Consider the following 13,484-nt stretch of genomic DNA (forward strand, 5'->3'; position numbering starts at 1 on the left):
TATAATAGGGCACGTAAGGCCTCTTTTTGTGGTCAACCATGATCCGTTTATCCATGGCTCCGATGCATCCCTCGAACACAGTATTCGTGATATAGCTAGGGCTGCCTTAACTTAATCGTGGCCCAGACGCAAAGGTTGACCTGGCTCAAAAGCGTCCGAACCAAAAAGACAGAGACCAAGCAATCACGCTTTCGCAACGCTCTGTACCAGAGCGTTTACCCTGTGGCAAAAAAGAACCTGGCTGCGGTGCGGGAAAAGATAGCGAGGCTGGGCAGGCTGGCTTTTAGAGAGGGGCGCTGAATGCATGCACCGATGTAGGTACCCCTCGTCCACAAACTTGATCCTAGGTCGCATGTCTCGAGGACGGAGGTCCCGCTCATATCGGCTCGGCCTGGAGGCGTGCGGACTGCGGAAAGGTTGACGAGGGGCTTATCCCGCAATCAGCCGGAGTCGCAGGCTGCCTGCCCAGAATCGCACGAGAAGCCATGACTCGTGGTGGACACCGAGCCCCAACCTGTTTACTTGACGACTTTTCTGTATCAAGTCATGCTACGGTCGACAACTTGGCTAGTGGATTATATGTATGCGTATGATGGGTCATTTGGACTGCCATCCAAAGAACCGATGCAGTTCGACGTATATCAACAGGTGCGGGTTTCCATTGACGGTAAACCTGCAGACAAGTCTCGATAGTGAAGTAACAGTGGCGATTGTGAAGCATCGACGGCAGCTGTTCCATGCAAGATTCGACCACCTGGAATACCCTAAGAGGGATGATGGCGGAATCTGATGGAAGGACCAAAGGCTCGGACCCAGATTCGGGCCCATTCATGCTTCTGGAATCCAACGCAGACGAACAACAGCGACAGTGTTGCGACTGGCGAAGTGGCGTTTGGCATGGCTGCACAGAAGCCGGGATGGCATCCATTGGCTCGGTAGTGCATGGAATTCGAAGCAGAGGGTGACGGAATGTGGTTGACAAAAGTGGTGGAATCAGATGCCAGCCAAGGCGTCGCAGCCGACCAGCATCGTACCGGAGGGTGCGGCGAGCCATTGAACCAACGCCCAAGCACGTCGTAATGTCGAGCTAACGGCGAGCTTCCCTGCGACGGTGATCTGTGGTGGGCTCTTAGCAAGTTCCCGATGGGGCCAGATGCAGCACACCATGTCCATCCTCTACTCGATGCTGGTTGATGGTGAGTGTCGGAGGGCGTAATCATCCAAAGTAGGCACAGTAGCCCTCAAGAGGCACAGCAAGGTACTTTGTTGACACACGCCCGTGCTGTCTTGAAGCTGGCGCTCAACGGCCCTGTAGCGAATAGATGAAGATGGGATGCTTTGTGGATTGTCGAGCGATGGGAGGAGTAAGGTATTCTTTCTAACGGAAGCTGCGGCTTGGGCGAAGGCGGCGGCGGCTCATCCTGGTGAAGATGACATGATTCACCCGTAAGCATGTAGAAGATGAATACGGAGTATGCTTGATTGCTTTTCTGCGCAGCTTCTAAGGCGATGGTGGAGGACCGGAGGAGTATCGTCGCAGGACGGAGTAGTGGACTCGTGTATCCGTACGGACAATGGGTCAGCAAGGAGCGGACATTGATTGACCAGCATCCGTCAACGGCCGGGATCGCCAGAGGCAAGGAAGATGGGAGGTTCCGGGGGGCAATTCATTTCGAGGGCCATGTTGCGGAACGGCGCATGCGGCCGCCGGTTCCATTGCGTACGGGACAGGAGGCCGAGGCGAGGCAAGATCTGGAAATTGCAGCAGCAAGCGACTGTGGGAGAAATAGAGTATGCTGGGAGGTTGAAGACATCCATGCCTCTTGCATCCGTATCTCAGCCGAGGGTGGAGGGGCACCATGCGTCACCCCTCTCTCTCTCTCTCTCTCGGCGTCTGCTGGTTGTTTCTGTTGGGATGAGGGCTAGCGAGGGCTGGCTGAGACGTAGGACCGAAGCAAATAGTGTTGTTTGACAGGAAGGGATATGGTAGATACTTAGGTAGGTCAGCGGCAAAGATAAACTGTGCGTGGTGGAAGACGATGTGTAAACCGTGAGACCCACCAGAGGGACCTCGAGCTAAGCAATCGGTGATGGGCTAGCCAGCCAGAGAGCAACAGCGGTATACCTCTGTGCAAGGTATCTTGGCAGCCGAGACGTAGGTATGTCTTGACTCCTGAGAGAAGAGAAGTGACAGATGGCTTTGAAGATAGTCCATGGACGAATGATGTGTGCATCAAATCAACCTGGGCTTGAGGGGCGGGAGGAAGCCCATGCATCATTCATCTAGCGGCAGGCGCAATGTCCCTCGCAGCAGAAAGAAATTGGCATCCGCGGCACCGAAGCGAATGATTGATACCTTGCTTGGCCAAGAGACTAGCATTTTGGGAATACATCAAAAGTTATCCAAGGTAAGTACTCCGTAAACACACATTCGTTCCCGTGGATATCTTTCAATATCCGTACATGTGCGAGCCATTGTTGTCTATAATTAAGGTACCTGCCCTACCCGAACGTACCGTAAGGTAAGGTAGCTTACCTAATGGAGGTCGGTACTTAAGATACCTTGCTCGGAGTTCCATGGACATAGGTAGTGCGTATCTTATGAGGTGAGGCAGTCGGGGCTGAGAAATACAAGATCGAGGCAAGGACAGGCTCGGAATCCGGGGTAGGGACGTACTACCTACCTTACTTTACCTCATGGAAGGCAGGCAAGGTAGGTGCAAGGCAGGAGGAGCAAGGCAGGACCGGGGAAGACGGACAGACACTTTCCCGCCTTGGGATCCGATAGTCCAAGGAAGGTAGCCACTCTGAGCTTGTTGATGAAGCTTCCTTCCCTACGTGCGTGCTTTCCAAAGGTACCTACCTACCTTACCTAGGGAGGTTCCTTCCATGCCTTGCCTTGCCTTGCCTCGACTTCCATTCCATGGAAAGGTTCCCATGGAAGGTACGGATACCTACCTGCTTTCTTCTTACTTCATAATCCGTGGGAAAGAAAGATAAACACGCAATCGTGGCTGGGGCTTGAGCACCGAGGTAGGTACCTAGGTATGTCATCTGAACCACCACACGCACCCGCACTTGCACACACACACACACACACACACACACACACACACATACACAGGCACACACACTTCTCCATCTCACATACCTTACCTTACATACGAACACACCAGTTTGTTTGTCCATCCATGGGACTGACAATGGATGACCAACCTCAGATATGGACACCACCAGCTGTGGTCCAGGCCACTCCGTACGCCCAGTCAACTGTTCACTTGCCTCACGTCACATTCCACCTTGTTTCGTCCCGCCCTCACACTCGTTTATCATTGGCATCTCTACCTAGTCGTCACTGGAGCCGCTAAGGCGCGGCTTTCTCTCAACCGTCTCCATCCAAGACAATCAATCATGAGGTGCCAAAATAGACTGAGACATATCCCCGGCAAGTCGCTCCAGAGAGGCACTCCACGCCCATCCCGAGCCACTCAAAATCAACTCTCCAACGGCAGGCAATCTTGCCATCTCAAATCTCATATCTCCATATACGCATATATACAACACCTGGTATATTGAGGTACTCTCCAAATTTTTGTTGGTCTCCTGTCACAAATTAGAGGTGCCAACTCTGATACCTACCAAGGTCTGGACTGCAGTTGCATTTGCGTCCATCACACTATCTCCATCTTCCCGCCCGCGTTTATGGAATGTCTCTCCGCCGCTCCGCCGCCCCCAATTACGATGGAGGATCGACTCAGCCAATATGCAACCCATCTTCTTTTCCCCTCCTTTGGTTTTCCCGCCCTCGTCAACCACCATTTTCCCTTTTTTCACTAACGCATCATCGCTCTCAAGGTACCTGCAATACCTTACTTGCTTGACTAGCAAACACCCCCCCCAGGTTTATTGAACAGATTGACAGACTCGGGATCTGATCATGGCTGATGCTAGGCATTGACGAGCTGCACTGCACCCGCACAATTCTCAACGGCTTCACCAAACAGGGCACCCGAATGTGGCAGCCGTTGCCGAACGGCCGATCCGGCTGCCACCTCCAGCCCCCGTCGCCCGTCTGCCCTCATGTCTTTCTGCGAGGCAACTTGGGGCCCACGCCATACCATCCCAAAGAGCATGCGATTACGGATACCCATCTTCTCTAGGAAACAGGCACGACGTCCTCCCGTCCTGATGCGGCTAGTCTTGGTCTCGTCTTCTTCGGCTCGTGTTCAATCGAGATCACGACAGTCAGACATAAAGCATCTCCATGCTGTTCTCGCACACCACACCTAATTTGTCCATCCACATGCTGCCTCGTCCTTGTCGTCTCCTACATACCACCATTAGAGTTCTTTCTGATGTCAGGCCCGAACTTTTGAAGGATGGACTGATCAATGTCTCACACAACTGCAAGTAATTCGCATTTTTTTCTTCTCGATTCTAGGGTCAGAATCAAGTTCGTGGATTCATGGCTTGCAGCTTGCAGCAGGACGGTCCGGCCTGATGTGGCCTGCCTGCCTGCCTGCCTGCCACTAGACTCTAGAGAGACTTTGGATGTCGAGGACCCCGAGATAGCGGCCGGCACGAGCTGGATTCTGCGCCGCATACGACCTGTTAGCATGGGTTGCTGCCTTTCCTCCTATGTCCTGCAACAAATGTCATATGCTACTGTGCACATGTTCTTTCACGCAGAACGCTTTGGCTACGCTCTTCTGTTCGGCCGGCACGGAAGTGGTCGCGGTGGGTGTGCCAATCTAGTATCAGTGCATCCCATCCGGTCCGGTCTATGGCAAAGAATGGGTTCCTAGCCTTCGACTCCCTACTCCCGTCGGCCACCAAGAAGAGACGGGAGACCGACTGGCTTGCTGATGATTGATGGATACTATCCGCCAAATCTCCACCACCCCAGCACGCACTCCGCAGCTCAGTACTGTGTACACATAGGAGCATAGGACAACACAGCATGGGGGCCAGTGGCCCTTCCGCTTGTTCGACCCAGCCTGCGCACGTTCTGTCTGGTCAATTCATTCAACCCCAAGCCAAGCGATCTACAAGCTACGGGAAATATTCGCGCCTCTTTGCGAGGACGAACCCCGGGGCCGTTATCATCACGAAAACAGCATCCGCCCCGGCCAAGTCAGGCAAGGATCAGGAGCATCATGGAACGTCAACCCTGTCGGTCCGGTCATCGCAATGTGGCAGGTCAGACTGATGAATGTGAGTGCAAAAGCGACGGCACTGCGTCTGTCACGGTCCTGGCTGCATCATCCATCAGATATCAGAATCTTCAGAGCGACAATGGCCCTCCATCAAGAGTCAGACTCTACATTGTATGTTTTCGAAAAGCAGCACTCAAGCAGTCCTGGCGTTACCCAGCCTGCCGTACGCCTATTCGTACACAGACGTATGCACCCTCAACCTCGCTTCCTGACCACCAACCGACAGGTGGGGGAAGGAACAAGGGATTCAGACGGACTGAAGAGTGACAAAGACGAGCAATATACGGATATCTCAAAGGATCAGTTGAGGAACCTGCAGGTCCGAGAGATAATGTCCTCGGTACCATTCGAGAGCCCCAGTACGCGGCAGAGGCAAGGTCAAGACACAGAAGCCGTAGCAGGCAGAGCCGGATTTAACTCTTGTCTGGCCTCGTACGCTCGTCCAAGTCTGGTCCGGTCTCTGCTTCATTATGGGCCAGAGAAGGGACGGGTATCCATAATAAGCAGCACGAATGCTTGTTCATCCGCTCAGTGAGACCCCACGCCGGCCGTCCGTTTGTCAGATGCGAAAAATGGAGACTCTACAACGGCCCAGGCCATGCCGGGGTTTTGTCAGTGCGTACATAGCAGATGGCGAGCCGATGGTTTTCTCACGCCTAGCGACTGGAGGCTGCTTTTCTCCAATTTTTCAGGATTTTACCCCTCCCGGGCATTGCAAGAGTCTGTCTGCGGCTAAGTTGCTCTGCCCATGAGGTTACTGTTTCCTACGGCCTACGGGATATTGCTAACACTGTCCCCAGACGCCAGGTTGCTGCTGATGAGCAGACAGGGTCGGTTATTTCGAATTCTATCCTCTTGTCTCCAAGGTACCTTGCCTACCTATCTCTTGCCATGATTTCCCCCCAGCTTTCTCAGGGCGTCGAACCATCTCATTACCGGGCCGTTGATTCGACCTCGCCTAAAGTTGTTCCGCCAGGCCCTGGTCATTACCCTCGGTCTGCTGCAACTTTTCAGGTCAGGAATCGAGGCCATTGACGGAAGGGCTCTGTTCCTGGCCCTTGTCGCCAGCAGCTCCTCCAGAAGCTCTCCACCTTTTGTCTCTGGATGTGCAGATGCCCGGTCGTACTCAAACGAATGATGGAATCTGCCCACCAAAACAGTGGATCTCCAAATCTCGCCGTGCCGCCATTTTCCACATCAACTAGCCGCTCAACCATGGAGAATGGAGTACGGCAACCAACCAAGGCAAGCAGACCCTCCCTAGTGCGCAGGGTATGGCGTTATTCGCGCGCTACACTAGACTCTTGCGGCTTGCCAGTCTTACTATACAGTAGCAGTACTACAGAGTACCCATTCCGAAAAGAAAGAAGAATAAAAAAAATGCTAACCTCTCTTGTGAGTCTTGTCGCTTCTTGTCGCCTCTCACATTCCTCGTCCCCCTCTCGGTTTCTTCAAGCCATGCCCTCATACAGCCTCCACAGGCTGCCGTCGTTTCGCTCCCCTCCCCACCAGATCGCCTCCGCCCTGTGATTCGCGTTTCCCCAGTCGCCATTCATAGCGTGATGGGGCCAAGAAGAGGAGGGGAGGGGAAGAGGAGAGGGCAGGGACCAGCCAGTGGCTCAGTACCCTCAACTCCAGCCGCCTCTTACTATTACCATGCCTATCGTGTTGTTTCGCTTCAAGGGTCGAGGTTCGAGAGTCCTCGAGGATTACGATGGCTCGTGTTCCTTGGTTGACTCCAGCAGTCGCCTCCATTCTTGAAACTACCTGACTGTGGTTGCAGGTCAGACAGACATCAACAAGGAAGTAAGACGAGGAGAGCGAGCAGGGCAGGGTAGGCAGGCAGGCAGGCAGGACATGATGCCGGATTATGGCCCCGATTCACGTTTCCCGTTTCTTGACACTTCTCCGTCGCATGCGCGCCGAAGGACGGCCGTTGAGGTGCGATGGGAAACGATGTAGTGCGAGGACATATCGCAGCACTACTCTTCGCAAGTGCTGATGCCAATCGGTGCGATGTGTCCATGGCAAGACGATTGCCTGCCCACTGCAGGCTATCTGGATGCTTGCTAAAGAAGCGTCGTCCCAACACGGTGCCACAAAAGCCAGCCTCTGGGCCCCATTTTGGACCTGTACCCACAAGGGCCCCAGCCCATGCCTAGCAGGTCGTCAATCCAGCCAGTGTTGGAGACAAGAGGCCGTAACAGCAATAGCAGCAGCAGCAGGCGAAGACGTAGTTGCAGCAGTAGCGGCGGCGGCAGACGCAGCTGGGAGGCAAGCAGGGTGGTGGCAGCCCCAGATGGCAGAGGCAGAGAGAGAGAGAGAGACACACACACACACAGACGCGCGCACTCACTCAGTGAGAGAGAGGAAGACGGGAGTGAGCGAGTGAGTGGGTGAGTGAGAGAGAGGAGGGGAAGGAAAAAGGTACTTGGGGTGCGGTTGTGGACTCTTCCGCTCCAAGTACGCCCAAGTACCTGCTTCGTACTCTGGGAACCCTGGCCATGTATGGACTGGGTGGGAGAAGAGATGGTCGATTTGCACGCCTCCTCTGCCTTTCTCTCTCTCTCTCTCTCTCTCTCTCTCTCTCACTCACTCTCTCTGTTTTTTTTTTTCCTTTCTGCAACTGACACATCTGCACACGCCCTTCGCACCCCCATCCACCAACATGCTCACCCCTCCCCTTCTTCTTCGTCTCCCCAACCCCGATACAACCGCCGCGCACCCCTCCCCTCGTCTGCCCCTCGTCTCTGCCCCAATACCCTTACAGACGAACGTGATGCATGTCTATCTATGTGAGCGCGAGAGAGAGAGAGCCAGTGGTGAGTGTGGTGTAGCTAAGAGAACAGGCCGCGAGTAGGTGCCAGTCTAGACGAAGTACCTTCAAGACCCATCGTCTTGCCGTCTTGCACCACAATCTTAGACAAGTCCAGTCGACAAGTCCGTACATCCATAATCCATTACCACACATTAGACACATGCATCCATACTCCGTACATCTCGAGTACTTTTTTTGCCTTGTTTGGATGGAGCCACCATTACCGTCTCCATGCATGGGCGCATCTCTAAACTAAACAACCCATGCATGCCTGCCAACCCTCCACCACATCTGGCTACGTATATATCCTTGTCCCTCGCCCCAGGACGACCTACTCTCCTCGGACGACCTCATCACCACTTCTTCTCCCCCGGGTCATTGTTGTTTTTTAAAAGACCAATTGGTCCGCGCAATGGTTTGAGTTTCCATTGCCACCTTTCATCTCTGTATAATACTTTGTTTGACCCCTTCTCGAAATCCTCCCCCACTGCCACCGGCATCCCATACACGCGGCTTGGGTGTTGGTCATTCCGTCTTGCCCGTGTCATTCTTTGATACCACCTCCAACGACGGACACAGACAAAGCGCTCTGCTTGTCCGATCTACTACCTCGATCATTAGGGTCCTTCTAGACAGAAAGGCAGAAGAGACTTGAAGATAGAGCGAGAGCAGCACTTGGCTTCGGAAGCTGCACGACGACAACACATAGATCGAGCAAGAACTCATCATCCGGGACTCTCTCGACAGTCATCACCACACGCTACTCTAGATCCACGAGCGTGATACCTCGTAGGAAGCAGAGCAGATTGAAGATACCATCTAGATTTTTCGCATTCACATCACCTTGGGTACCAGTTTGAAACTGTTGGAAAGTTCTCAGGTTGCCTCACCTTCAGCAGAACACCTCACACCTCGGTCAGAAAACAAAATAGTGGACCATTTCATCTGAATACGCAGCAAACATATTCACCAAAGGGCAAATCAAAGAAGAAGTCACGGGACTTGTTCAAATTCACCAATACGACATTCTGAGAAGGAAGGCACGCTCAAGGCCTGGACCTCCTGCCACCTCCTGACTATTCGAGAATTTCTCTGGACCAGAAGGCACAAAACCCAACTCCTTCTCCCACATCCTTCTTCTCATCCTCCTCGCCCTCCACAACCAACCAACAACCACGCGCGCAATCCCTCCCATTGCGGCTTTGTTGGGTTCCCTTTCCCATCTCTGTCAAAAACCTCTTCACGACCTTCTCTGAATTACCTCAGAATCACGCACGCGCACTTCCCAACCGCAGGAAGCAATTCACGATGGCAGACATCATGAATCTCTTCTTGCCCAACCTTGGCTTCGGTTGGTCTCCTACCGCCTGGATGTACCTGTTCATCGCCCTTTGGTAAGTCACTACTTTCTGCGAAAAAAACATTACCCTCCATTGCTGCTGCTAGTAGCGCAGCAAACATCTGCCTTGCCTGTTTAATTTTCGACATCTTGTGTATCTAACCATCCTTGGCAGGCTGCATCGTTACACCCGCCTCCTTGTCAACTGTGTCAGCCACTGGGTCTACAAGTCCAAGCCGATTCCCGCCAACCCTACCTTCACGGCTGACGATGTTACCGTCATCATCCCCACCATTCACAATGTCTTCGAGGAGCTTCGCCCTTCTCTGCTCAGCATCATCGCCTGCAACCCTCGCGTTCTGATGCTCGTTACTACCAGCGAGAAGCATGCCTCTCTTGAGAAGCTTGCTCGCAGCCTTCCTCACCCTAATGTGCAGGTCTACTCTACCCCCATTGCCAACAAGCGTCTTCAGGTCTGCGAGGCTCTGCCCAAGGTGACTACCAAGCTCACCATCATGGCTGACGATGATGTCACTTGGCCTTCTACCATGATGCCCTGGATTCTCGCTCCCTTCGAAGACCCCAAGATTGGCGGTGTCGGCACTTGCCAGAGAGTTAAGCGCGTCTGGGATGGCCCGCTATCCACTCGCATCTTCAACTGGCTCGGCGCTGCCTACATTGAGAGACGCAACTTCGAGATCTCGGCCACCCACAACCTCGACGGCGGCACTTCCTGCATGTCTGGCCGAACTGGTGCCTACCGATCTGAGATTCTGTCCAGCCACGACTTCCTTGAGGGCTTCAAGACCGAGAAATGGGGCAAGTATATCCTGAACGCCGACGACGACAACTTTGTCACTCGCTGGCTCGTCAGCCACCAGTGGAAGACTTGGATCCAGTACGAGAAGGAGTGTGAGCTCGAGACCACTCTGGAGAACAGCACCAAGTTCCTCTACCAGTGCTCCCGCTGGGCTCGCAGCAATTGGCGTAGCAACTGGACCAGTCTTGTCCGCGAGAGATACGTTCTCACGTAAGTAGAAGCACACCCATCTGGGATTTCTCCTATTGCCTGGCATGATGTACTAACCCATAGCGACTACAGTCAGCAGCCCTGGTGCACTTATGCTCTCCATATTGCAACCTTCACTTCCTTGGCGTTCCTCTTCGACCCCCTCATCATCTTTGCTTTGTGGAAGGGTACTGCCGACTGGGACGCTGAGAACCGCCACCAGGCCCTCTGGGCTCAGATCATCTTCGTGTTCGGCTTCACCAAGGTCGTCAAGCTCGTGAACCTATTCCGTCGCAACCCTAGCGATATTCTCTTCCTGCCCGTCTCTATCCTCTTCGGATGGGCCCATGGAATCATCAAGCTTTACGCCTTGTCTACCCTCAAGATGGTAAGTAGCTACTTGAACCACATTATATGATATCAATTTTGTTAACATCTTGACAACAGACCTCCTGGGGCAGCAGAGCCGATGGTGATACCAACGATGATATCCGTCTGACTCCTCGTCCCAAGCGAGCCATGAGTCTGACCACGCCCCCTGGTGGCCAGGACCTCGTCCGCTACCGCTTCGAGCGCCAGATGACCGAGAAGGTCTCCGACTGGCACCGCCCTGCTAACGAGGCGCGCCGACCCCAGACTGTGCGCATGAACACCTTCCCCGCGAAGGATATCAAGGCGCCTCACGTCACCTTCTCCCTCCTGGAGCACCCCACGGACTAGATCCACGGCAGCCACGAATATCACGAATTATGAATTTGCAACACATTGGTTTGCCAGAGGAGAAACGGGACTCTGGCTTGGGTGGCTTTCTTATGTCTCCTTTCCTGGAAGGCGGAAACGAAGAGGGTTAATCATCCACCCTTTCTTCATTTTCCTTACGCCTCTTTTCCGGAAAACAAAAATCACCGACCCAAAAGGACTTTGGAACGGGAAAAGTTTTGTTGTTCTTTCCTCTTTACGATGAATACACGAACGATCGCATAAGGGAAATGGGACCACAGCACAGAAGTGTGTGTCAAGAGTTTAATCATCAACGGCATGGAAACCATTCGGCATGGAGAGCAGGAATAGGCGGTTTGGTCATCTGCTTCAGGGAGACAGTTTTTCCTCCCTGGATTTCCTCGACTATTGGTCTCTTTTTTCATTTTCCTTATCAAAAAACCCCCCAAAAATGGCGAGGGCAAAGGGTTGGTCTTTGTGATTTCTTTTCTTCCTTCTCCTCAATTTCAGGAACGAAAGAGAGGTAGTCGGAAGAGGTACATCGCGCGGCGGGCAACAGGGTAGGCAGCTTTGATCTTCGTCGGAGGCATTTAATTCGATGCATTGCGAGACATGGGAAATCAGGAAGACACACAGAGAGAGAGGGCGGCAAGGCATTAGACTGTTGGTCTCTACCATTATCCCATCTTTTCCACTCAGACCAAGAGACAGCTTTCCATAGACTGAAGAAAAGAAAGCAAATTTCCACAATAAACCAAGGCGCACCCCAAGGAAAGAGAAACCGAGGCTCGTGAGGTCCACCCCACTAACTTTTAGTAGTTCGTGATGCGATGTGTGATGTCGGGCAGCTGCATATCTTTCTTCAACACAATTTAGAAAAAGAAAGGTTTCCCGAGCCAATGGGAATACAACGTCCCTGCATCCTGACGAACTGGGGGATCGACTAGTTGAATCGGGGGGGACTCGCCAGGAAGAAGAAACGAGCAGCAAGCACAGCATGTGTGCCAGGGGGGAGGGGAGGGAAGGGAAGGTTGGTGGCATTCGTTACACAGCATGGTAATTTGACGCGCAGTCTCGTATCCCGCCATGGTGTTGGCCCCCAATAAACGGTTTCCGGGAAACCCGCGATATCTGACATGCGATACTGTACGTGTGTGTACGTGTGTGTGGCTTCTCATCAGTACGGACCCCACGATATGACCCCCGGTTACACGGCAGGGCCAAGGTATGCGAATGCCTACCTTGTTCACTAATTCTCCGGCCGGAAAGGCCTAACCTGGCCTCAAGGGACTCTTTCAGTTCCTTCCGGAAATCGAATATTCAATGTTGGTGAGAGGCTGTGCCATGTTCATGCGCCTCGTTACCACGGTAGAGTGGTGTGTGATATTGTCTTACATGACGTCCTTGGTGAGGCTGGTGGGTGTGGAGATTTTGGAGGGGTGGTTAAAAGCCCAGACGAGCACGCGGCTCTGATTTGGCCGTCGTTTGCCGCGATGCTCGCCCGAAGACGACGAACTGGGGAATGATTACGGTTCCCGGTCGATTGTTGTGACTCTTTGTGGCAGTGGTGGTGTTGTCCTGCTCATCTCAAGTTTTGAACATCGTCCATGTGCTCTCCGGTGGCATTTGGCTGCTTCGTCAGATGCGCCTCTCTTGACTCACATCGGGCTGGTTGGGACGACTAGCCTCGTGAGACAGAGTACGTGCGACTAGTTTTCGGTGGTTGTCGTGGTGGTTGCCTTGAAAGAATGAGATCTCACACCCACCATCATCAGTCGAACCCTACACCCCTCCATCCCTACTAGTTCATTGAACGGTTCGAGACTTGGCTAGATTAGGATGGCTAGTAGGCCAAGCTAAGATAATCGAGCACCCCACACTCAACGGGGGCAACGAGGCAGGTGATGTTCTGAGGGCACGTAAAAACCCCGCAGGGCCAAAGTTTCCGGATCGAAGATGTCCGGACATTCGGAGGCAAGAGGTCGGACTGCCCATCTATCGATCACTGGTTACCGAGAAAAACCAAGACTGGCTGCTGCCAGCCACTACTCCAAGCAGGAGTTCGAGCTTTGAGATGTGGCAGATGGGTGGATGGATAGATGGGTGAGATCGAACGCTAAACCACCCAATCAGGGAGCACAAGCTCGAACTGTAAGGTCAAGAGCTGCGATTGACAGCCTTTTCGATGGGTTGGGGGTCTTCGTCTGTGTCCTTGTTTACGTTATCAAGCATTCCACCGTGTGCTCCGATGCTTGACACGAGGCCTGCCAGGCTGCCCCTCCCCCTTCCTTACTCTCGGACCCCTGGCCTTGTCTTTGCTGCAGGTGGACGAAAAGAGGCTTGCTGATGACATAGGTAAGACAGCGTCCAAATCTCAAAATG

The 13,484-nt window shown here is 53.2% G+C and overlaps 3 protein-coding genes across 3 annotated transcripts; 2 read left to right on the plus strand and 1 right to left on the minus strand.

Annotated features, from left to right (window-relative positions):
• Positions 1 to 544: 544 nt before the first annotated feature.
• On the minus strand, positions 545 to 1,054 carry CPAR01_01445 (uncharacterized protein; the record flags this gene model as incomplete). The annotated part of the gene is made up of 1 exon (XM_060485734.1): positions 545 to 1,054. One exon carries the CDS (start codon positions 1,052 to 1,054, stop codon positions 545 to 547), a length of 510 nt encoding a protein of 169 aa, XP_060356591.1.
• Positions 1,055 to 5,156: 4,102 nt separating this feature from the next.
• Positions 5,157 to 6,354, plus strand: CPAR01_01446 (uncharacterized protein; the record flags this gene model as incomplete). Its single annotated transcript, XM_060485735.1, has 4 exons — positions 5,157 to 5,214; positions 5,273 to 5,747; positions 6,017 to 6,046; positions 6,123 to 6,354. The coding sequence occupies 4 exons, from the start codon at positions 5,157 to 5,159 to the stop codon at positions 6,352 to 6,354; spliced, it is 795 nt and encodes a 264-aa protein (XP_060356592.1).
• Positions 6,355 to 9,342: 2,988 nt separating this feature from the next.
• CPAR01_01447 (glycosyltransferase family 2) lies at positions 9,343 to 11,102 on the plus strand (the record flags this gene model as incomplete). The annotated part of the gene is made up of 4 exons (XM_060485736.1): positions 9,343 to 9,428; positions 9,549 to 10,403; positions 10,476 to 10,770; positions 10,830 to 11,102. 4 exons carry the CDS (start codon positions 9,343 to 9,345, stop codon positions 11,100 to 11,102), a joined length of 1,509 nt encoding a protein of 502 aa, XP_060356593.1.
• Between the last annotated feature and the right edge of the window lie 2,382 nt (positions 11,103 to 13,484).

This window comes from Colletotrichum paranaense (assembly GCF_030867605.1).
Source record: "Colletotrichum paranaense strain IMI 384185 chromosome Unknown Scaffold_1.1, whole genome shotgun sequence".
NCBI classification, from domain to species: Eukaryota; Fungi; Ascomycota; class Sordariomycetes; order Glomerellales; family Glomerellaceae; genus Colletotrichum; species Colletotrichum paranaense.